Here is a 25455-nt window from a genome sequence, read left to right on the forward strand (position 1 = left end):
AGTAAATAAACAGATTAAGAGAAGATGTGATCCAATTTGCCACATGCCAAAATATTTATTTAACGTTTACGCCACATCTCCAAATTGGCAGATCAGTGGTAAAAACTTCATTGTATGTCAACGATATTTTATTTTATTTTAAAAAGTCTGCCTTGCAATACTGAGCAGCTTCCTAGTAACACAGCAGGTGGTAGACTTTGGTCTAAATTATGTCTAGGTCTTACTGATCACAAACAAGTCAGCTGAAGTGTGCTCTAGAGGGGCTACTGGATACAATACACCCTTCAGTGGCATTGTAAGAGGCAACGTGTTCGTTCACATCCAGCCCTCCATGGTAACCTCAGCTGAACTCCACTATGTGTTTACACAAATGCACTAGACAAAAATAAGATAGCCTTCCTATTATTTTAAAGTATCAGCAGATACTTTGCTTCCCTCTCTCTTCAGTGAAATACTTGGAACTTAGTGACTACCTCACTTACAGCGTAACCAAGTTAATCTGTGGGCTCGCACCAGGTTCCCAGCAGGTAAAACGCAACACAATCCCACTGGAGACTCCAGAGCTTTTCTGGTTTGTCCCAGGAGAAGATACAGCCCAGGGATGGTCTGATCCCCCACCTGATATGCCATACACTAGTGGGAAATACCCCTGCCAAACTAACTACAATCTTAAAATTACGCTGTGAGAGGGATTTTCCTTCTCATTGACCGGGGCACGGAAGCCTGCCCAGGCACACCCACTCTCAGTGCAGCACAAGAGAAAAACTGAGCCATCTCTGAAAAAGTAAAGGGGACAGGTGCCCCAGCACAGGGCAGAGGCACACAGGGTACCCAGCGCTGGTCCTGGCAGCAGGACGGCTTCATCAACATGAGGCTGTGTCCCAGGGAAATAACGCCGGCAGCGGCAGAGTACCACACTGCCAACAGGGTGGCAACTCATGTTTCAGTACGCTGCTGCACTGTCTGCCGAAGGATACTATCACCGTAAAAGCACACAAAAGCACACAGTCTTGTTACCCATTTTTAAAGATTTTCACCTGCTGGTGCACAAAAAGAAGTAAACTATGGAGGTCTTAAAGAAAGAAAAGAAAAAGAAGGTGAGAGAAAGCATGTGCATGCGGGGTCAAGGGAGCATTGCCAGGATCGAATACATTGCCACAGTTGCGTGCTTCGCTTCACACTAACCACCCAGGAAAAAACTCCAAGCACTGGGCTTAGTCCCTCTGTACTTCAATGGTCTCTACCATCTGCAGCTACTGCACACTTTTAATTGTCCTATCGTTACATCTTGCATGACGGGAAGTATTCAGACACAGTAAGAGTGAAAAGCCTACACGTTATGGATGTATCAGGGAGAAATTGTGTGTGGAAACACACCTGAGAACTGACTCTAAATGAACTTTGGGTAGCACAGGTGTTTTTACAAAAACTCAGCATAATAGTAGATGGCTCTTCATACATTTAAACCCAAAGCACTTAACAGAAATGTAGCACAATTCTCCTCCGCCTTTACAGAGGGAGAAAGAGCCACAATGGGATGGTACATCAGTACCTGGAATTCCTTAGTCCCATATGTAACATTCTTCTCTAGCTGAGCTGATTCAGCCCAACAGACCGCCATGCATTTCCCACAGATGCGGTTAAAGGTTTATACTGGCACCACTACTCACAATGGTCATAAACACACTTCTTACCCAGGCAGTTGTGGCCATCATGAGCCAACATAAAGCCATCGTAGCAAGTACAGCGGTAATTTCCTGGAATGTTGAAACACTCGTGGACACAGCCTCCATTGAAGTCGTTATCACATTCATCAATGTCTAACGAATAAAGCAAAAGTCAGTATGATGGATGCTTGCTTGAGTGTTATAGACAGTCAGAGATGCAACCATGTAAATGTGAGCAGCCACAGCTGTCCAAAATCATCATTGCCTTGCAAAGAGATCATACTTAACGCATTACTTGCTGAATGTTTCTAAAGAGTGACAAAACGGCCTGAGATTACCGTGTAGCTTTACCTTATAGTTTTTAAGGCTTCTAGTTAAACAACAAACTAATTATTAGAACAAGTGATACCACCAGATGAAAAGTCATGCAATCTGTTTGCCTTTCATTTTGTAAACAAGAACTAAATCAGGTGAAAAAAAAAAATTACAATTTTGACCTAAAATCATCCTCCATATTCTAAGCCATTATTTTTAATGGCTCTGTCTTCTTAGAAATACCTCATGCTGACACAGGCACAGCATAGTGCTTCCATCACTTTACCTTCACATTTCTTCCCTTCTCCAGCGTAACCCACTTTGCACATGCACTTGTAGAGCTTCGGGGTGTTTTGACAAATAGCATCTGTGTGGCAGTCATCGAGGCCCAGGGCGCATTCATCCACATCTGTGAAAAGACAAGATTCGGAAGGTGGAGAACAGGGCACGCCTCCCATGCGCATCACTGACCAGATGACATAAGGCTGAGCGCCCGTTTGCACGTAGTTGTATTTGTGAGTCAGGACAGAAACACGCAGAGACTACATCTGAACTTAAATTTGTATAATGCTCTACCTGCATATAGATGTATTTGTGTGCAATTCAGATAAGCTTGTGTTAAGGTTTTGTGCCCACCCAAGAATAGATCCAAAATAATCTATCATGGACTAGATTCTCCATGAGATTCAGCAGATGGTTTTACAGAGATTCATTAGAGACTGTTAATCTTCCTGATGAACAAAAAACAGTTATTGAAAGAGTTCTTGGTCACATCCATGACATCATCCTCAAGAAGTCAAATGATTTTCAAACTAAGAAGGATGTTTACAGGAATGTACTTTCAAAGTCACCACCAACACGTTAAAAGACTGACTTACCATTAAACAGATGTATAACTTATAAATAATGCCTTTTTTTAAAATGTAAGAATAGTATCTGGTGAGCAGCATTGCCAAATTACCTGGCCAGCCATCCCAAAGCACAGTGTACTGAAGCAAAATATCCAGGTAGAAACTTCAGAGCAAAGGAAATGAGGAGAAAGAGGAACACCAACAGGAGGAACTCCTAGGGACGAAGAAGTGTAGACAGAAGAAAAGGAAGAAAAGTTATGGGCAGCAGAGGACGTCAGCAAAAGTTTTTCACACAGCAGAAGAGAATTCAAACACAGAAACAGGAAGATGTCCAGCAACTGGCTAAAAAGCAAGAATTGCAGAAGCAGCACCCCACATAGGTACAAAAAGTGACTCCTAAAAAACCAGGATGAATTGCAGGAGTGTCAGCAGAAGGTGACTACTTAAATAGTCAGCCACTTTTTATACCAGAGATCACTTTCTGATGGGGAACTTCAGCCAGTACCTCTCCCATTTACAATTATAGCATTCATATCTTTTTTTTTCCTCCCTCTCCCTCCAGTCACAAAATACGGCTGTAGGTACTGCAGCAGTTGCCAGCTTCAGAAAGTATTCATGTAGTTTTAACTCCTAATGGCGTTTGGCTGCGGGAAACAAGGCAAAGAGCCAGTGCTACAGCAGCAGCGCTCTCCTGGCTCTCAGGTGCACGCGGAATGGGTAACGTTGATGGGGTCCTCAGATACCACCTCCAGAAAGCAAGGAGGAAGGTGGAAAACAGCCAGAGAGAGTGGCAGAATCGGCTTCCTCTCAAAGGCGAAAAGTCAAGCCATTAAAAAAAGGGGAAACAGTACATTGAGGGAACAAGTCATGCAAGGAGGGGTGCAGAGAATTGCTGAGGGGCCTCCAGCTAGGGGTATTCAGGTAGATGGGGAAGGGATGAATAGGAAAGACAGTGGGCAGAAAGAAGCATTAGCCACATGCGCTGGCTGGGTACCCCCCGCGTGGTAAGCTCTCTCTCCCTGTCACAGCCCGGGCCAGCGAGGCCGGGGGACACACCTGCCCCGGCAAGACCGGTCCCAGCAAACACACACCAGGCAGGGGGTTTCTTTCAAAGCGCCAGCACAGACGCCAACTAGACCTCATGACAGTGGCAAAACGGCCGTTCCACTATTTTTTTTTTTTTACACTAATCCTCTATGGTCTGCAGGGCGCAGGGAAGAAGAGCCGCAAAAACCCCTGCATTAATGCATACAGAAGCATGAAAAAGAGGGCTAGAAAAAGATCACTAGGCACAGGGAGCGAGATTTGCTCATGTAGTGACAGTAGCCTGAGCTGAAGAGAGACCTTGGAGGAGGGAGACTGTGAGCAAACACAACAGCTTTAAACTTGGCAGCAAGGCGGGCGCGGAGGAGGCTGCGGGAAGAATTACTGGTTTATTCCTCGGCGACCAAAGGCGGATCAAGCCGCGGTACGCGCCAAGTTCAGTTCCCCGCTCCTTCGGCAAAGGTGAGACGTTAAGCAGGCGCCCTGCCCTCGGGGGTCAGCCCCGCTCCCGCAAGAGACCGCCTGGAAACCGGCACTGGAGAGTCACCAGCGGTGCCTGCAGCGCCGCGCTAGGAACGAACCCTCCCCGCCCCGGTAACGGTCCCCGCTCGCCCCACCGACGGCCGCACCTCACCTCGGCGACGGCCGCCGCTCGCCGACAGCTCCCCGTCCCTTCGCCAGCGGCGCCCGCCCGCCCACCCCCCCCATCCCGTGTGCTGGATCCCGGCAGCGACAGCCAGGCGCCCCGCGGCGAAAGCCGCCCGCCGTGGCGCCGGGACCGCCAGGTGCCCCTCGAGGGGAGCCGCTGCCCGGGGCTGAAAGCGCGCCGGCGGCGCGGCACTCACCGGGCAGGGGCAGGGCGGCGGGGGCGCCCGGCGCGGGCAGCAGCAGGAGCAGCAGCGGCAGCGCCCGCGCCCCCGCCGCGCCGCGGCGGCCGCCGGACCCCATCGATGGCGCTGCGGCGGCGGCTGCGCTGCTGCTGCCGCCGCCGGGCGGGAGGAGGCGGCGGCGGAGGGAGGTGTCTGCGGGCGGCCGGCCCGCCTCGCACCGACAGCGGGCGCGGGGCGGCGAGGGCTGGGCGGGCCTCCCCTGCCCGCGCCTCCCCGCCCGCCCCGCCGGCCGCCCGGCGGCACCCAAAGGAGAGGAGCGCACCCCCCTGCGCGCGAACCGCCCCGTCCCACCTTACAGCCTTCCAACACCTGCGCAACACCCTAAACACAGATGTCCCGGGGAGCCGATGCTTCCTGAAGGTACGTAAAATACCTCACACGCAGACTGCGGGTGCCAGCGGCAAGTGTATTGGAAGCGGTGCTCCCCTATCTGGAGCAGGGCCCTTGAAACGGCCCCTTTCCTAGTAGGGACAAGCCCGTGCAAAGCCCCTGTATGCCTGCATTCTGTCACAACCCATACACACACAACTCGCTCGAGCCCTGCTTGAGTTTCTTCAAAAAAGACAGTATTACTATTTTTACCAAGTAATTACATGCCACTGCAGTCCCCGTCTGAAGGTCGTACCAGAACCCACAACAACAACATCCCACTCCCAGCCCCATCCCACCTCCTTTTACCAGCGAGGGACTTCTCAGCTGTCTTCCCTTTGGCAGGTGAGAGTAGCCTATCCATTATTCACTGAAATTATGATTTCCTAAATGTTGTTTGACCTTTCACAGAGCAAGTGAAAGCAGGCAGTACTATTTTCCACCCCTCCCTCCCATCCCCATTTCACTGCCTTTTCTCTTTTGTTCTGTTCTGTGAGAAATACTGAGCTATTTCTAGTTGTAAGGGTGGTTTATACACATTAGTAAATCTTTAGAGTGAAACTTTCCCTGAGTCTTTGTCTTTGTTTCCTTAATGGTAGCTATAAATTACCACTTTCCTTTCTCACTGGAGCATCAGGCTTCATTGCTTTTGAAATGATCAAAGTTATTCTCTTCTAAGATCCAGTGAGAAACAACCTATTGTATCTCCTGGATGGTTTCAGTCCCAGTCAAACTCATCTATACGTGCATAAAGCTGCTCATTAAACACTTCAAGGATTCTCCAGCCCTGCACCATACCCCAAGCCTCCCCTACCAACAGAAAGTAATAAATGAACAAAGACTTTCTCGACAGTTTCCATAATCTCATGAACAAACAACCATACTTAAGATGAGAATTCGCACATCCACACACCTCTTATCTGGAGATATCAGTCGAGGCCATTTCTACAATAAAACTCTCCCTGATGCACAAAGAAGCCATCTCCCATTGAGGCTACCATGACTACAAGCTACCTTACAGAAAAGCTGTTACATATTTCAGGCACTTTCCAGTCAAGGTTCCTCAATGAACTTGACCAATATTAATTTAATCAAAATTCAGCACAAGATTTGACAAAAGACATAAAATCTACATTATGAAGAGTGTAGCAGAAAAAACAGTAAGAGATACTGAAGAGAAGAGCCACATAACCAAACAACTAAAGCTTTCTGAGACACAGTAAAAGCAAAGCATCTTACTTACTTCTGTAAACTAAAATATAAAGTGACACATAAATACTTGGGAATGCCTGAGTTAGATCAAAAGATCTCAACACAGCTTGGAAAACAAACAGGAACAATATTAAATTTATATTAGTTAATGAAACCACTTCTCACACATAAATCTCCAGGTGCTTTGGGAAGGACCCTAGCTATTATTTCACATATAATACTAACTTGTTTATGATGAGGAATTGCCACTAGAATCTCTTTAAAGACACAAATCAGACACTCCGATGTCTTTCTGTATCCTTCTTAACTATTTCTATTCAATTGCAGAGTCAAAGTGACAGATGACTACACTTCTTACTAAGATCTTTACCAGGAGAGAGAAACTAGAAAAAAATCTCAAGACTCAACTTCAGCAATAAGTTAAGTTTAATGAAAGAAAAACAAACGTACCAGGGGCAGTTCAACAGGAAGGGACCTCAAATAGCACTGTTTGAGTTTTTTTCAGCAATCAAAAATAAAATAAAATCACAAAGATTTAGGAAGGAAAATAGCTACTGGCAAATATCTGCAAAAAGTGTATGCAAACAGGTGTTTTCATACATTACACATACTGATCCTAAAACCAATAGCAAAGTCTTTGCTCATCTAGATACAATACAGCATTTCAGTCTTACACTAAATTGCCTCAGTGTTGCGTGAACCAGAGCTCTATTCAGTTACATTTCACAGATGCTTTGGGGAGAGAGAGAATCATAGAATCATAGAATGGTTAGGGCTGGAAGGGACCTTCAAGGGTCATCTAGTCCAACCCCCCTGCAAGGAACAGGGATATCTCCAACTAGATCAGGTTGCTCAGGGCCTCGTCCAACCTGGCCTTGAACGTCTCCAGGGATGGAGCATCCACCACCTCTCTGGGCAACCTGTTCCAGTGTTCTACAACTCTCATGGTAAAAAATTTTTTCCTAATATCCAACCTGAATCTACCTCCCTCTATTTTAAAACCATTACCCCTTGTCCTATCACAACTGGCCCTCCTGAACAGCCTCGCCCCATCTTTCCTGTAGGCCCCCTTGAGGTAGTGGAAGACTGCTATAAGGTCACCCCGGAGCCTCCTCTTCTCCAGGCTGAACAGCCCCAACTCTTTCAGCCTGTCCTCATAGGCAAGGTACACCAGACCTCTTATCATCTTCGTGGCCCTCCTCTGGACCCTCTCCAACTGGTTCATGTCCTTCTTATGTTGGGGGCTCCAGAACTAGACGCAGTACTCCAGGTGAGGTCTCACGAGGGCAGAGTAGAGGGGAAGAATCACCTCTCTCGACCTGCTGGCCACGCTCCTCTTGATGCAGCCCAGGATGCGGTTGGCCTTCTGGGCCGCAAGAGCACATTGCCGGCTCATATTGAGCTTCTCGTCCACCAGTACTCCCAAGTCCTTCTCCTCAGGGCTGCTCTCGATCCATTCACCACCCAGTCTGTATTTGTGCCTGGGATTGCCATGACCCAGATGTAGGACCTTGCATTTGGCCTGGTTGAACTTCATGAGGTTGACACGGGCCCACCTCTCCAGCCTGTCTAGGTCCCTCTGGATGGCATCCCTCCCTTCCAGCGTGTCGACGGCACCACACAGCTTGGTGTCATCGGCGAACTTGCTGAGGGTGCACTCCATACCACTGTCCACGTCACCGACAAAGATGTTGAAGAGGGCCGGGCCCAACACGGACCCCTGAGGGATGCCACTCGTGACCGGTCTCCACTTGGACATCGAGCCGTTGACCACTACTCTCTGAGTGCAGCCATTGAGCCAATTCCTTATCCACCGAGTGGTCCATCCATCAAGCCCATGCCTCTCTAGTTTAGAGAGAAGAATGTCGTGCGGGACAGTGTCAAAAGTTTTGCACAAGTCCAGGCAGATGATATCCGTTGGTCGACCCTTGTCCACCGATGCTGTCACCCCATCATAAAAGGCCACCAAGTTGGTCAGGCACGATCTGCCTGAGGTATGGCTGGTTCATGTTTGGATAACACCGCGCATCAGAAAGCTTGTCTGCTTTTCCCAATTGTACCAATGTGTGTGGTACCTTATAATCTTGCAAAACCTAGAACTTCCCACTAACATGGTCCAATCTCTTTGGACCACCAAACTGCTACGAACACTGTCTGCTGCCCCAAAGCGACTCTTACATACAGACAAGATCCCCAATTGCCTCCAGCCCTCCACTTTAAGTATCACTTGAAGTTGCCTCACATTGAGAGGCTAAGACTAAGCTGCTGCAGAGCAGATGGTAACAATCACTCCAGAAATTCTGCACCTGATCTCCTGTGTAGAGTTGAATACTTTTCTGTGAAAATTCGGGATAAAAACTGCTTTATGCTTGATGATTCTTATTAAATGTTATTATTCAATGATAAGCAAACATTATTTGACGACATCTAGATTGCCATTTCATTTGTACTTTAATGTAGTGAGAAGTAGTGGGTCTGCTGGGCTGAGCAACAGTCCACCGTATCGACTCAAAATTTAACAAGACTGAACAAGCGTAATGAGTGTTTGTGACAGGAGCTGAAAACAACTGGGGCCGTGGAGGGAGGAGATACCAGAACAAAAAAAGGGAAAGGGGCAGACAGACAAGTGAGGAAATACTGTCAAATATTTAATTATCCCAAAGCTTTTCACACACATAAAGTCTCAGAGCTATAGTTTCACGTCTTACTCATCTCCTTACATATGCTGGGTTTTGAACAATTGTTTTCCTGTGAAATTAATCACTCAAGCTTTTGCACTTAGACTTTTCACCTTAGTATCAAAGGGTTTTCTAAGCTACCAAATAGGTTGTTGAGTTCTACATAAAGTAACACGTCTTCAGTAATCAGTATCCAATTTTGCAATTTAACAGTGGCTCTCCTTGGGAGCAGGACCTGCACATGGCTTATCTCAAACAGAGAGGAAATCTGGGCTTCCTCTGGTCACAAGGACTCTAAAAGACCCTCTCACATAATTTGTACTCCTTGTCTAAATCTTTTTATGTTACGGGTAGAAAAGCTTCCCTGAAACAAACATCAGATCCACTAGTGATATTTTAAATGTTGTAGGGTCTGTATCTTAAAATGCCGCTATCACTGAAATGAAGAACAGTTCCTGTTTACTGCAGGACTGAATATAGTAGGTTCTACTATAATTTATATTGTATTTATAATTCTACTAGACTATACATCTTTGAGTTAATAGGAAAAAAAGGGAGGCTTTTTGATACGTGAAAAAACTTTTAAACAAAGACCTGCTTGGTGCAGCTCTTTGACATTTGTATTTCTTTGTGAGAACTTTCCAAGTCATCAGTACAACAAATCATAACACAAGTGCATTTCTAGACCTGTGTGTTCAGATCAGTTAGTCAACACACAAACATTGCCTAGCACTCAAACTCTCCTCTCCAACAGACATTAAATAAGTATCACCTTCTACAAAACCACCTCAGACCTGACATGCGGAAAAGTGCTGTGAACCCAGCAGCTGCACAACACACTTTGTTCACCAAGGCCCCTGTTCTTTTTGTTCCTTCCGCTTTTATGAAGTCTGGAAGATTTGAGGGCACCTGTGATGAAGTGAACGTGTTCCTGAAGCTGTGTGCTTACCTCAAAGCTCCATCCAGGCCTGTCTCATGTTCTTCCCCGTAGTTCCCTGAAGAGGAATTGGAAGCAGCAGGTCTAACAAGCCTAGGGAATTGAGACAGTCTCAGTTTCCAAGAGAAGTAGGTTTGGCATCTCACACAAGCACAGCACACCTGGCAGTAGGTACCAAGTTCACGACTTCACCCCCCCTAGGCCTGTCCAAGGCTCAGGCCACCAGCATGACTTCATCAGAGCATGGGGAAGCTGAGTTCACCCTCTCAGCATCTTCCCCCATGAGCCCACAGGATGCTACCATCAGTTGTTAGTAGTGCAGAATCACTGACAGCTCAGGAAGACTGATGTGGTTCCCTCAAGAGAGATATTAAGACTTTCTATTTAGCTTTGCTAAAATAAAGCCTCTACCACAGACCAGGGAGGGGTGTAGTGAGAAAAAGAGAGGTGAAGGAAGGAGAAACCTCCAAACAATGATCAAACTCTTTCCCTTCTGCATTATTCCTGTATAAAATATCCAATGATGATCTCATACGGTCTGACACAGAGTGAACCCCATCAACTTCAGAATAGTCCTAATGTGAGGCTGAGAAAATTACCTTCTGCATTTGTCAGCTTCAAAACAGAAATTTGTCACAGCAGAAGTTAGCCATTGCTAACGTGTAGGTCAGAAGAATAAGCAAGTCTCTCTGGCTACAGTTGACAAAAGAGAAAGCAGCTCCCTAAAACACAGGAAAGATAATGCACCTGAAGGATGAGCTCATTTTTGCAGACACTGGGCTACTACAAATGGCAGAAACTGTACAACACAGGGGAAGTGGCACTCAGCCTTCTTACCTGTTCCGGTCATTGTACATGGGGAGGAAACGCAAAATCAGAGTGACTGAGGTTGGAAGGGATTTTTGGAGGTCATCTTGTCCAAGCCCCCTGCTCAAGCAGGGATGTCCTGAAGAGTGCATTTTGGATGAAGCAGGAGATGAAAGTGCGTAAAACTGACTTGGTCTCCCTGCTTCTCACACAATTGACATATAAAACTTTCAGGACACAGGCAGCAGAAAAGTTACAAAAGGATAACCACACACGAGTTGCGCTTGCACTTGTTTACTACTCCACTCAAATCTAAAAACCAGATTTAATATATAGTAAGGCAAGCAGAACCAGTTTCAAGATGAGATAAGCAGAGCAGTATCTAATGAACCAAGATTATACAGGGCTCCACTACACCTGTACGTACTTCGAATCATTCCTAAAAGTGAATGAACAGAGAGGGAAAGAACTAATTTTTCCTCTGTGCCAGTATAATCTCTCCACTTAGTAATTCCTCCTCTGGGACTATCTGTCAAGTTAGATCTTACCCTGGGCAAAGATGGGGTAAGAAAAGTAGGAAACACAATACAGGCAATAAAGCTTGGGCACACGTGTGCCACAGACGTCATAATTTCAGAGATCATAGAATCATCTGGTTGGAAGAGACCTTCAAAGATCATTGAGTCCAGACATTCACCCTGCACTGTCAGGGTCCCTAAACCATATTGCTCAACACCAAATCTACACGGTTTTTAAACACCGCCAGGGATGGGGACTCCACCACCTCCCTGGGCAGCCTGTTCCAATACTTCACAACCCTCTCTGTAAAGAAATTTTTCCTGATACCTAACCTAAATTTCCCCTGGCGCAACTTGAGGCCATTCCCTCTCGTCCTGTCATTCATAACGTGAGAGAAGAGACTGACCCCCATCTCCCTACAACTTCCTTTCAGGTAATTGTAGATGGAGGACTGCTATTTTTTCACTTAATCTTATATTTGAAGCATCAGATAGTTACATTTCCAACAATTCCTGCTTCTCTGTATAGATCCTCCCACATAAAGAGAAGGGTACATGGTATATAGAGGTGACCGACCGAATTGTATTTTTCAAAACAAAATTTGGAGACCTCCACCAAATTTGGTTATTAGGATCAAAAGTTGTTCTGAGGTAAGAAAAATGCTAATATAAATGGCAGCACATACGTGTGTGTGTGTGTGTGTACTCACAGACACTTTCCAAGATCTGCATTAGTCCATTTGCTGTCCTGTTCTCCCCATTCCCTGATTACTGAGCAGGCATCTCTTCCACCGAAGGCAGTCTGACCAACAACGACTGCTTGCGAGAAGGCTACACTGGTGCTGGGAGGGAGGCAGGCATTTAGTTGAGCAGATCAGATACAAAAGAGTACAAAAAATGTCTCCTGAAATCAGACATTAAAATGTCATATGTACCTGCAGCCAGGCAAAAAGGAAAATATGATTAGCCAAATTACAGTAAGAGGCTTTTGAAAATAGCACATTAATGCTATTTTTCATGGTAGAAGACAAATTTTATTGCATTTCAGCAAATAAGCTACACCTCCTAAACTGTTTTGTATATTCAATTCACATTTAATGTCCAATGGATTGAAATGTCACAGGAAAAATAAAATAAGAAAGCAGTACCTGGTTTTGTCATTATAATGTAAACTTCAATGCCCGCCCTTAAAAAAAACAAGCCATTGATTTCCCCACGTAGTAAAATATATAGTTTATATGGTATTGATGCTTTATCTTAGCTGAACAGCCAATCTCTAGGTATAAAATAAAGAACTACAAAGATGTGAAGTACATGTACAATATCTTCAAGTATTTTCAAGTATCCTGTAGTATTTTGCACTATGGACAAAAATCATTTCACAATACACAGAAAAAGTTAACTCTGAATAGTTTCACTGCAGAAATCTTAACATATTAATGAATTCAAAACACATAAAAAGTATTGATCACTCAGCTAGTAGGTCCCATTTGAACAATTTGAAAAATACTCTTTGTAATGGAAAAAGTTGTGGAATAGTTCTTCAGTTCATGAGTATGTTTTCAGCTACAGAATGTCAAACAGTTACGTTAATGGCAGGTAAAGGCTTTTTTCATATAAACTTATCATCATAGTATTTCATTACATTTAAACCGAGTCTTTGTTAATTTGCATTTTCTTTCTGTATAAAGTATCATTGTATCAACTCTGACAGCATTAATCAACGCAGCATAAATAATTGATAGGTGATAGCCCGTTGTGGTTTTTTTTCCCCCCCTCAAATGAGGTATCAGCTTGTAAACATGTCTGGCCAATTTAGCACTATATATTTACTGCATTATGAACTACTTACTTTTTATCATATTTCTCTTTACAGAATGCATGTGTGCTCTTAAAAAAAACACCCAATAAACAAACATTCTCTTTTCCCATTAACTGTTACAAAAAAAACCCCAAACAACAAAACGGTACAGCCACATTAACCTGCACCTACCGAACCTGCTCTCATTTCAGAAAAGTAACAAGAAAAAAAAAAGGTTACAATTGCATTATTCTATAGCTCATTTCGGAACAAAAAATGCAATGCAAGTTTTAAAAAAGGAGCTGGATTTTACAAAGCTCTAGTTAAAAAGATGGTGACCATTCCATTTGTTCTTATACAGTCATCCAATTCAGCAGAATGGCACAGAAGGAGCCAATACTGGATCTTAATATTACTCTGCGGGACTGATGGTAGCTTCCTCAACGAAAGAAGTAGGTTGGTTTGTGGCAAACACTGAAGAGTGGTAGGGATTATGGCTGCTACTACAGACTGAACTGTTCTTACATATGCTAGACAAATCTCTTCCCAAAACTCTAGCACAGGCTACCACATAGCTATATTTAAATACCTCGGTCTTCCTTGGTGGCCTCTAGATCCAACGAGATCTGCTGCATTTCAGAACCTTCTACTGGTCCTTCAGTGGAGCAAATCCTTCCAGACTTGGAAGTCCATAGCAAAAAGTGCTGTGAATCCTAATGGGATTAAGCATAGACCCCCTGCGAGAGATGCAGGAAGAGTCTATCACAAAGTGGTCTTTCCTGTGAAAATAAAGTAACTGAGGAGCTGGGAAGATGACCTCTGCATCCTCCTTTTGCACTTGGACAGCTAGCACACAGGGTGCTGTCACTGGTGGGCAGCTTCATCCTCATGTGCTAGCCAAAGAACCCACCACTTGAGAACCAGCAAACCCCTGCCTGTGTCCATCCCAGGTATCACTAACTGTCATAGTAAGGCCAAAAAGATCCACACCAAAGGAAGCCATTAAACCAATAGTATCATGTCACACTAGGTGAACTTGTGTAAATAAAAATAAAAAAGAAAAAAAAGAACCTTAATTCAGGGTTAATTACCTCATGCAAGACAAAATTAATCCATACTTAATACTATGGGAGATATGGTTTTAATAGGATCAACTAGTTTGTTAAGGTCAAAATAATTAATCCAACTCTCCTTTTTTATGTAGGTGTACTCTCTGTGAAATACACAGGCCTAGTAAAGTTGTCATAAAGACAGCAGAAAGCACAGCAAAATTATATTTTCACCATTCTCAATACATGAATACGCAATTTGGGGCAAGCATATAAAGACTATTAAGCTGAATACATGAAATTCATAGAATAAAATACACCTGTTTTATCTTTGCCCTTCCAAAGTTGGAAAAAAAAACACCACCACCACCAAAACAAACCTGCACACACAAAATGCTTCTGTGAAATGCTCCTGTAAGCTCCAGACTGTGAAAGAATTCACACCCACCCAGCATGAGAAGTGGCTTGGACATTGCCCTTGCATCTTTCTAATGCTTCTGTGAAATCAAAAAAGAATCTTGCTCTCGTAAGTAGTGACAAAGGAATTTCTCAGTTTAATAATGAAATAAATAGGACAAAAGTAAAAAGAGTCAAAAATTTAATACATGTGCTATACTCATAAATTATGGAAATAAAACTATCACAAGATGTGACTAAGCTGTAGGTAAAGAAAAGGTGCTATAACATTGTATGAACCGAAAAACGTGGGACTCTGTTTCTCAAAAGAGAGACAATATGGAGATAAGTTTATACAGTGGAGACCTCTTAAATACACAGCCCTGAACTTCTGTACAGTAATTTGTGCTGCTGACAAATCAGCCTGTTCTTAAGTCACATATTCATTTCAAAGAGGTTTTTATCAGAGGGTTCAAATGAACAGAGATGCCTTCAGGCATTTGCCAAGTTCCAGATCTCCAATAAATTAAACTTTCAAAATGTTTGTGTTTTATTGTAGAAGTGGACTAAAGCTTTCTCTGCTAAGAACAAAAGCATCCCAAATGAGGCAAACTGCGACAACAGGACCCAAGACATATTCATTCAAAAGGAAAAGAAAAAACTTTACTGCTCACTGTTGTTTCAGAAAAATTAAGAAATTCTTATATTTGTTAGTCGTAGGTATACCATTACTATTTTTGTGGGGGCATAAATATCTTTCTTTAGTCATCTGGCATTTGAGGAACTCATGTCTCTCTTTATTAGCAGTTAAGAGAATTACCAGCAGCAACCATATACCAAATTTCAAAAGGCTGGTTCAAGTGGAAAGACTTTTGTGTTATGAACAATTATTCCAGGTTTTTCATTTAAGTGGGCTGCACTGTAAATTCTGAATTGCAATATAATATAGCTAGTTGTATCATAGAAGATTTTTTTTTTAAAGCCAAACTTACAAAACACAACGATAGGTTAAATAAATAAAAAACATCAGTTAAAAAACACACTTAAATTTCTTCTGTGCAATTACGTACCAATATGAAAAATATTACTTTGATCTCTGCACATTTCATGGTTCAGTCTCCTGGATTTCACTAAAAATAATACTGACAACAAAAATAAAGGAAAAAATGATTTGTTGACAAATCAGTGCTTTGGAGCTATTAAAAAAAAGCACACGTCAGATTTGTAGTTTCCTTGCAGCAGAACATGACCTGATACGTTAAAAATCAAACATTGGTAATAATGTTAATATATAAAATATTAGTTTAAAAACTATAGAATGACCTTCTCAGCAGAAATGGAGTGTATACATTGGGGTCTATGACATACAGCATATCTGAAGGCAAGTTCACAGAATGCTGAAAGGCTCGCTGCACGTTTTCTATGGCAAGGAAATACTGCAGCTTTAAAATAAGCTGCACAATACTCATCTCTATCTCTTTCACATGAAAGTGTGTAAAAAGCAAATCAGCAAATAAACTCTAAAATAGATTTATACCAAAATCCTCTTTTTTACACTGAGTTTACAGCTTCTATCCATTTGCCTGTACTATTTTTGGAGTTTCCTTCAAGAAAAGTCAAAGTTGCATTTTAGAGCGATGAACAAGTTCACGATACAATGTACTGGCAGACAGAACTTTTGCATACTAACGAGATTCACTCCTTGTTGCTTTTCTTCTTTTTTTTTAAAAGATAGTTTTTCCCATGGGACAAGAGGTCAAATATCAATTCCTTTGACAAGAGATGCCTCCAGCGTAATGTTGAACTCCTGCAAGGTCTGTAGCACTCGAATCAGAGAATTCACAAGAGTATGATCCTTAATCAGTGCTATGTCTTCATACATCTGTGCTGTGATCGGGCAGTCTGCAAGCAAGGCGATCCAGTGATGCAAAAGGTGGTCTCTGACAATGTGGCAATTTTCAGTTTGGAAATAAAAATAAAGCCAAGTTAATTTCTCATTTTCACTGACATTATTTTTATTCTTTGCCTTCTAAACCGACCTATCATCTTCTCCACATATTTTTATAAGGCAGTGAAGGGGGCGTAACTGCCTTTGGGACTTCTTTAAGTAGGGAGCATCCGTGAGAGACGTGTTTCTAAGCTTTCCACCCCTCAAATCAAAAAATACGCTTCCCAGGAGGCCTGGAAGTCCCAAGCACACCCAAAGTCACCCGCCTGCTCCATTGCCTTTGTGCCAAGAGGCTTCCAGATGGCCCGAGCCTCCCTTCTACTCAACTCTACAATGAATAGGTGAAGATTTCACCCAGCCATTAACTGGAGAGGCCTCACTGATGGACGGTTTTCTGTTACTATTTTCCAACCTTGTGAGCTGTACATGACAGGGAGGCTATTCACGCCAGCCTACTACCTTCCTCTCTTGATTCAGCTGCATAGCTCTTTGGGATACTTCATTTTGTATCTCGGATTTACCATACTTCACACGCCTAAGAACTCAGCCAGGGCATGGTTCACTTGATCCTTCTTTAGTAACATCAAAGAACTGTATAAGCAATACTCAAACTGCACAATCCAGCAGTTATGTGGCTTTATCTTACTAATATGCAACATCTTTTTCATTTTAATAAAATATTACTACTACTACTAATAATAATGATGAAGTTTCTTTATACCTGGCTCCAAGACACACCAGCATCTGAAACTTGCCATCCTTCCCAATGTTTCTAGGGGTGTTGTTGATAGCAGTGATAAAGCGACAGAAATTCCTGGCCCTTGTCTGCCAGTTCTCTTCTGGGACCATTTCATTCTGCTCAAGGGTCTCATAGTACGTTTGTGCTTTTTCTTAAAAGAATGGTGGGAGATAATGAAGTTTCATCAGTGCATACAGCAGTCCTAAAATATGTGAAATATCATTCTCTTGTGCTTGGAATAAAATAATTAGGCACTATGGCCTTCAAATTTAGATGACTACATTTAATACCACGTCAGTATAATGCTTTCCCTATAAAAATGCTTACAAATTCATAAGGCTATTGATGCCTGTATCAGATCACTGGCAAATCAGCATGAGTGTCTGCATCATGGAGGGGACAGTTAAAGTTGAAAGGCCTTGATTCAAAGCTCATCCATATATTTCCTTAATAATTATGTCTAGGCATTGTCTTTTTCTGTTTGATTCAGTCCTGTGTTCCTCGTATGTAAACCTGAGATTCCACTTCTTTCCCTCTGAACAGTGCTAAAGAAGTTCTAATATCTACTGAAGTTTGAGATACTACAGTAAAATGACGATATAGGAGATGTTGCTAAGATGTCTCCAAGAAGTATGCTGTTCATACCAGCTGAGACACAGTGGTGATGATAAGGAATGCGGATGGATATATTTCGAAGACTCAAACAGGCTCTGGTATGTCTTCCTCTGACTTACCTAAAAAGTCCCAAATAAAGACGTTTTTGAAGAGTCTTGGTGATTTAAATCCATGTTGAAACACTTGCTCAAGAGCTGAAACAAGTCCACTTTCTCCACACAGCAACAGCGTCAGACTGCCTCTCTGCCAAGCACATGCAGAAAGCAGACACACTTATTATCTCAGTTTGGACACAAAAGTGTCTCATGCATCTATTACTGAAAACAGTTTTTAAATAAATAGATGCCCAAAGTTACAATCTACTGTCAAACGGTGGCCCCAGACAGGATGGCTCAGTTCTCACAAGTGCCGAGCACTGAAAAATTTGTTAACCTCTCTAAGAATGAGGCTGAACAAAGCAGTCTCAGGGCCTCCTCATCATCAAATGAAGCCACAGAAAGGCCAAGATGAAGATTATGAGCAGGTTTTACCTGTAATAATGACCACTGTACAGAAAATTGAGAAAATATTTTCCTCTTTTACTAAGCAATAAAGATCACCAGTCCATTGTAGCAGGTGCCTTGAACTGTTTGGTTATCCACAAAAACAACATTTAATGCAATTTTTAAACCTCAGAAAAAAAACCCAATTCTTCTTTAGAACATGATGGTAAATTCTATTTTGCAAAACCAGTGCATGACCACTTGAGATTATTGTGTAAATGCGATCATCAACCAGAAAGATACTGCATATGAGTTTGCCACGCTATACTGAACCTAGAAAAGATAGGTGCAGAAGGAACGGGATCTATTTGTAAAAAATCAATGACTTTCAAGAGATATCCATGCAAGAGCCAGCACTGCTCTACACCACTCCTGCTCACAAGGACTGGACTGTGATGCTTTAACAGAGGCATGCTTCTTACACCTGTTTCAGGAAATAACTGCTGTGTCAGTTAAGATGATTACACGTGTACCAGAGTCATCTTCTGCTTCACTTGCAGGGGCGTAACTGTGGGTGTTTGGGTGTGGGTCTTTTTTGTTTCTTTTGTTTCATTAAAGTGGCCCATAGATTTTCACATTTTAAGTAGCAAAACAGGCACATTGTAAATGTGAAGTGTCAGTTAATCCAGAACAAATTAAACAGGAGGCAACACTTTCGACAGTGGCAGGAGTAGAATCCTCAGCAGAATTTGACTAATAACACAATTTCCAATACCAGAATATTAACATTTAAATTAACAGAAGGTTCCAGTTAGTGGCAAAACTGAGTTACTTGAGGACGTACTATTCCAACAGTTTAGTCTCAGTATCTCACTTTTGGTTCACTTAAGGAATTTCCAAACAGATGGCTGTTCATTCAGTTTAGTTATTTCTGTTACATATTCTCCCATGCTTACTAATAAAAGTTTTAAGTCATGAGTGCTGCTACACAGACAACAACTCCTCACCTCCTTCTCTGGCTTGTGGAAATGCTTAACAATACCATTGACAGCTTCACCAATAGCTTCTTGTATCTGACCAGTATTTAACTCTGCAAAACACAAAAATATATCCAGTCACTCTGTAACAGCTTTAGAAATTGTATCTGTGCATGAAGGATAAGACATACCACAAAAAAAAGAAGAGGAGCATGAACCAGTAAAACCTATGGTGGCAGTGAAAAGGCGCTGGACTGTGGGTAACAGAAATCCAATTCTACTTTTATTTACTGTGGAGGAGGTAGAAACGGAGATGGTTTGGTTTTATATCGAAGTTAACATTGTGGTATTTCAACACAACAATAGGTGGAAACGGTTTTAACATATTACGTGAATTTTCAGACCAGGGCCTAAGCTAAGAAAAGGAGCTGTGCTTTCATTAGGACCATCAAATCCAGGCATCCTGGAAATACTTCCAGTGATAGTTTCGCTTGGGAGCAAAGTAACCACCTGGTTTATCAGGAATAAGATAACCCCAGAACAGTGATATCAATAGAAAACTAAAGTCCATTAATAGAAACCACTAATAAGCTTTTTCATCCATGAATGATAGAGAGAGACAGGACAGCAAATTTAGCAAATTTCTGCCTTTCTCTGTAGCACTCACTCCACTAATGAAGGACAAGAACACAGAAAATAGCACTAGGGCAGCTAAGCACTGGACCAGGAGTCCAGAGGCATCTTCCTTCCATCCTTGGAGACTTTCAAAACTTGAGTCAATAGAACAGGTTGCTCTGGAAGTAGCTGGACTTTGAGCAGGGGCTTGGGCTAAGCAAGTTTCACAGGTCCTTTCCAAGCTACAGTTCTAAAATACAAGAAAATCTACAGTTCTGTTTGCAAGCAGCTCTCCTCAGGTGACAATGTGGAACAGTACAAGACAAGACATCCCCCAGCACTCACTTGGCTTATTGTTTGGCGATATAGTGACAAATCTTCTGATCATGCTTGGTGACTGCTGCAAAGGAGGGGTTCGGCACTGCCGCTCATCAGCCTCAGTGTGGGAAGTCAGCAACTCTCCCACCAGGATCCTCTCTAAGCTGCCATCATCCATTCCCTTTCCAAGCCACCTTCCACAGGGAAACCTAAGAACACAAACAAGATATTTGGATCAAGTCCTTCAACTCAGATTCAATTTCATTCCAAAGACTTTCAACGGCAGTTGCATAAAACCCAAATTCTGCTAGAAGAGTTATTGGAAATACTTCACTTATCTAGCAACGAGAAACAAAGTCTTGGGTTCGGCTTTTGCCAGCAGAGGGAGCAAAAGTAAAACAGCTTTTCAGTTCCAGGTTCGTACTAAATGTTACACTAGATGATCCGCAAAGCAAACAATGGCAGATCTTGTCTTGTGTCCTATATGCAGCACATGATTTGAGGGCTGCAGAAGAAAAAGAGGTAGAAGGGGAAGACCCACTACACACTATAGGTGGGTGGTGAAATACATCTATGCTTTTATTGAACACATTACATAGCAGTCCAGCCACAATTAAAAAAACCACAAACATATACTTAAATGCCAAAACACCAATATATCTATTGAAATTGGGATAACTCAAACACTAGAAAGCACATGTGCTCACTTGCTCATTATCACTTTCTATGAACCAACGCTGATGTCAGTTTAATCAGCTTAATCAGAAAACTGAACAGCATCCAAAAATAGAATCTTGCCTCTTCATTTAATCACAAAGAAACTGGCATGGAGAACTGAGTGGACTTACTAATTTGTCATCAACATGAGCCTGACAGTTTCTCTAAAGGACAGGGTATCAAACTATGCTTTACCTAACACAAATAAATTGAATTCTTACTGCAAATCTCATCCCTTTACTTTCACTACGCAAACACAGGTTTCTAACACTCATAAGCCCTTGTGTTCCAGCTTGTGTCCAAAGATCTCCCTGTAACACCTCGGACACTCAGTCTTAATACAAAATACCACCCCTATTTGGTTAAGCAGCAAGCTCTAACTTGCTATTTCTTCCTTGGGCTCAAGGCATATTATTTTTAAGATGCGCAACAGTCAACTCAACTTCTCCACCAATGTTCTGAGGCTAGACATGAGCATCTGCAAACTGAAAACTATGTTTAATTTTGTAAGAATCACGACTTGTTTAATGCCAGAAGCCAAATGACCTTTCTATGCCTTCAGGTAGCAGCAACTGTAGACACAGAGTCCCAGGAGATAAGACCTTTCTAATCAAACAAGCCCTATTGTGCCAGCTCCCTGCAGAAATTCTACTTACCCAACATGAAATGTCAGGATGATACTTACTTGTAAGTATGCCCTGTTATTTCATTTCTGACCATAACATATTCCACTAGCCACTTGGCATACAGCCCTGAATTATCATGTCCTATTTGCACTGTGGTCAGTTTTCCCAGGTTCTGGCACTGTAAATTAAACAAAGAGTTTGTCAGAGCAAACTGAGAGAGCAGCATGTTGGAGGAGTAAACCATTAGAGAACACGCTCAGGGAATCAGAAATCTCGTTCTCCTTTTATGACTGACTGATGATTGATTCTGGGCTTTTCAGGGGTAGGCTGCTTTATTTGTTTTTGTTTGCTTGGTTTTATTAAATACTATTTTGATCAGCAGAGAGAACATCAGTTGAACCAGATTTTTCAATCAAATTTTAACCAATGCACACATACACACAAAAATCAGAGCAGAGCCACTTCTTTGTTTCCAACAGAAGAGGATATGACACCTCCCACCATTACAGCACAAAGTTGTAATATAAAGACAATCTTGTCCATCCTTGCACTAAGGATTTGTCAGCCATTTTGCTCTGCATGTTATCAAATATAGATTAAATTTGCTATGTATAGGCACAGGAAATATTAGTGTGCAACTAAGCACAGACTAAAGATATGAAATGTATGGCAAGACAGTACAGCAAGAGGAGAATTTAAAACTGAAGATCCAAAGCATTTTTTGTTTCAAGCAATACAAACCTCAAAAGTCATTTCTAATATATTCCTGGGGATCTGCAGGACTCCTGTTTCACCCAGTTCTCCCGAGATACAGATCCAAGGATTGGCTGTAAACATTGAGCCACCAAGTTTTTTGCTAGGAACAATCAATATATGGTATGGTATCACTGCAAACACAAGAAGAAATAACACTTCAAAAAGGAAGAAGGATAAGTATGTAACCTCTTTTATGAAGAGAGGGGGAAAAGAGAAGTCATAAAATAATAATGCAGTACCATGAAATGGTAAACTAACATCAGAGCTGCTATTTAATCATGCTAACACTTGCACACTAAGCACTGATTGACAATCAGGAAGTGTTTGTGTAGCAGTCATTAAGAAGCAGAGCTGATAGCAAAACACTGTCAAGTGAAAAAAGAAATATGGATGGAATAATGCCTTTATACTGGTATCATAATTTTTCATTTACCAGCCTCAAAACACGTCATGCAGATAGTTACTTGTCCCCAGCTTAGAGACAAGGAAATAAAGACAGAATATTAATGTATCCAGGACTCGCTGTAGCTCAGCGTGCAACTCACTGCTCAACTCCCAATTGCCTGCTTTTCTGTGTGCAGGTATGCACACTACACAACTAACACCAATGCCCATTCAATTACTAACCAAAGCCTTTTTTACAGAGCTTGCTTGTAGCAGCATTCACTACTGTGGCTGAAGAAATTCAGCGAAAATACACTATAATGCTGCAAGTTTCTCTGTACCATGTTGCTCTTCGTTATGCTAACCATAAGGTTTCTTGATTTTAAAAAGAACAGAAAACTTTTTTCTCCTCTAACTGGCACCAGACACGCGCTCAAATCCCCTCATTTACCAGTCACTAATTCAACAAAGTCATACCTCAGCTCCTTCTCTGACTCAGGAGGCATGCGCTCCTGAGGAAATGCATGTGCTTTTCAATCATCTAGCATCTCATGCACAGCCTCCTATTAACCAAACTTTTATAACAAAATCCAATTATCTGAACGGTCATTGTGTTTCTTGGTGATCTGCCCTTCTTTTATAGTGCATAAATGGATTACAGTTAGGGCTTTTCAGCTGAGGCGTTTAATAAATTTCTCTCTCAATGTCTCCTCAGCTGTCAGTGCCCTCAAGAAAGCATTTGGTGGTTGGATTTTCTTAACAGCTTGATGCATTAGTAGCATTTAAGAAGGAATTAAAATGTTTCTCTTTTCATTTTCTGTGCTGATACTTTTAAAATAAGTGACAATTTAACTGCATGCAGCAGACCAGACTTTAGCATTGTCCAGAACTTGCCCAGAACAAGACCAAAACCTATTTTGCTTAGGTGGCCTGCTTGCTTTTTCTTTCATACACACAAACACAGATCCGAAAAACATACCAAAGGTAGCTCCTACCATGGGGTCAGAGGGGTCCTTTCACACACTCCCACCCCCAATTTTATAAGCCTTGCTAAAGTCTTTCCTTATTCTGCCTTAACAGTGAGGTCCTGTGGCAGCAGGCATACAAATGCACGAGAACTCTGTAACACCTTTAAGCATCAGTAACAATAGGTTAAAAGTTTCTCTGGGGCATCTTTTTAAAAAAAAATAAAAAAAAAAAAAAGAAGAAGAAGGTGGTACTTCAATGTGTCGCAGAGTTCTGATGTACCCCTCTATGGGCATTTCATTGTTATTCCAAATTCAAAGGCAGGCATGCGGCAAAAGTAGCGCGAGCATAAAAAGGGGAAAGGGTTTTTTTGTTTTCTTTTTAATTCCTAGCATATGTTAATATTCTTACCTTGATAATGAACAATCTATACTGTTCTTGTTTAGTATGATGCAAACAAGCCCACCACAAAATTTTGTGTTGAGAACTCTTCCCCAAATAAAAGGATTAACGCTGCATATTTTACCAAGTTAGAAACAAAACCCTTTAGTGACACAGAGAGAGACACTACTGCCCATCAGAAAGGATCACAGGAATAGCAATACAGCATACATAGATGGACACCAGGAAGAAGGCAGAACGATTATATTAAGGCATGTTGCTCAGAGCTGCTTAGAATTTTGGATAAAGACTCAACCAAATCTGGAAATCAGAGTTTCAGGGAAAGCAAATACTTACAGATTGTTGTGAAAACATTGGTAAAACAAAAGTAATCAACAGCATTGAACGACAGGAGATGATATAAGAATTGTTCTTTCTCATCATCACAGCGGAGGAATGCATAACGCTTGTAGAGTTTTCTGACAAAGCAAAACAAATAATCTGTCATAGTAACAAGATGCTTTCAGTGAAATGTTTTCTATTGTGCATATTTATTAGGTAAACTATGAAGAATGTGCAAGTGATTACAAATGACAAGTGATACTGGTAGAGCCAACAGCATTTAATGTGCCAAGATATGTCGACACTCTGCAAGTCTGAAGTCTTCCAAGTGCATCAGTCCAATACTTCTCACTACTTTCCATCCCTTGAAAGCAACGTTTGGGGTGGTCTTAGGGTCTTCTCCCACCCAAGAACACCCCAAAAGATGGAAAAAGGAATTTTGTACTTTCTTGGAAAAAATTCTCCGACTTCTTTTGGCCATGTAAAATGACAGAACTGAAGTAAACAGAGCCCTCATAAATTCCTTCCGAGCAGATGGTGCTGTGGGAGAGTCCTCCAGAACATGACATAAGAGGTAGAAGACTGTTTTTAAAGGACACTAGGGCAAACAGTGGGGCAATCTGCTTCTCTTAGGTTATAGGTGATAACTCAGGACCTACAATAACCTGCACATGAAGCCAGGGAATAGCTTCAGTGTCGACAGTGCACAGCTCCTGACATAACTGAAATCGTAAGCAGGCAAAGGTGGCCTAAAGTCTTGCTTTTCCCTTTTATTGGGTTGCAAACTCTGCTAGGACTGCAACATTGCACAGAACTGCAACTTCGTTTATGCAGAAATATGAAAAGATCTAGCTCAGTAGTCACCTCCCACTAGTGGAGACACTAATGCCTATGCAGAAGAATGCACTGTAAACAGAAACAATCCTCTATACTTATTGAAATTACTCAAACACATTAGAGAATTTAACACTGCACGACTTGCACCTGAGAAACCTTGAAAAGAATTTACAACCTTAACTTTTCCAAGTGCAAATTTTGACTGGAAAATACTCTTA

The 25455-nt window shown here is 42.2% G+C and overlaps 2 protein-coding genes across 5 annotated transcripts in view; both read right to left on the bottom strand.

Annotated features, from left to right (window-relative positions):
• The window catches only part of SCUBE2 (signal peptide, CUB domain and EGF like domain containing 2), a 42055-nt gene extending 37230 nt beyond the window's left edge, over positions 1-4825 (bottom strand). Inside the window, exons 1-3 of the mRNA XM_086613070.1 lie at positions 4723-4825; positions 2269-2391; positions 1695-1820 (exon numbers count right to left, since the gene is read on the bottom strand). Coding sequence (XP_086469196.1) covers positions 1695-1820; positions 2269-2391; positions 4723-4825 — 352 coding nt within the window. The remainder of the gene's footprint in view (positions 1-1694; positions 1821-2268; positions 2392-4722) is intronic.
• Positions 4826-14719: 9894 nt separating this feature from the next.
• DENND5A (DENN domain containing 5A) overlaps positions 14720-25455 on the bottom strand; it is a 75112-nt gene continuing 64376 nt past the window's right edge. For all 4 annotated transcript variants that reach the window (XM_086612698.1, XM_086612697.1, XM_086612696.1 and 1 more), the window contains 8 exons: positions 24416-24537; positions 22313-22458; positions 21631-21749; positions 20256-20437; positions 19326-19408; positions 17956-18079; positions 17204-17372; positions 14720-16474 (listed from right to left, as the gene is read on the bottom strand). In XM_086612698.1, the coding sequence (XP_086468824.1) occupies positions 16291-16474; positions 17204-17372; positions 17956-18079; positions 19326-19408; positions 20256-20437; positions 21631-21749; positions 22313-22458; positions 24416-24537 (1129 nt within the window). In that variant the 3' untranslated portion in view covers positions 14720-16290. The remainder of the gene's footprint in view (positions 16475-17203; positions 17373-17955; positions 18080-19325; positions 19409-20255; positions 20438-21630; positions 21750-22312; positions 22459-24415; positions 24538-25455) is intronic.

The sequence above is a fragment of the Tauraco erythrolophus genome, chromosome 6 (assembly GCF_009769465.1).
Source record: "Tauraco erythrolophus isolate bTauEry1 chromosome 6, bTauEry1.pri, whole genome shotgun sequence".
In the NCBI taxonomy this organism is placed as follows: domain Eukaryota; kingdom Metazoa; phylum Chordata; class Aves; order Musophagiformes; family Musophagidae; genus Tauraco; species Tauraco erythrolophus.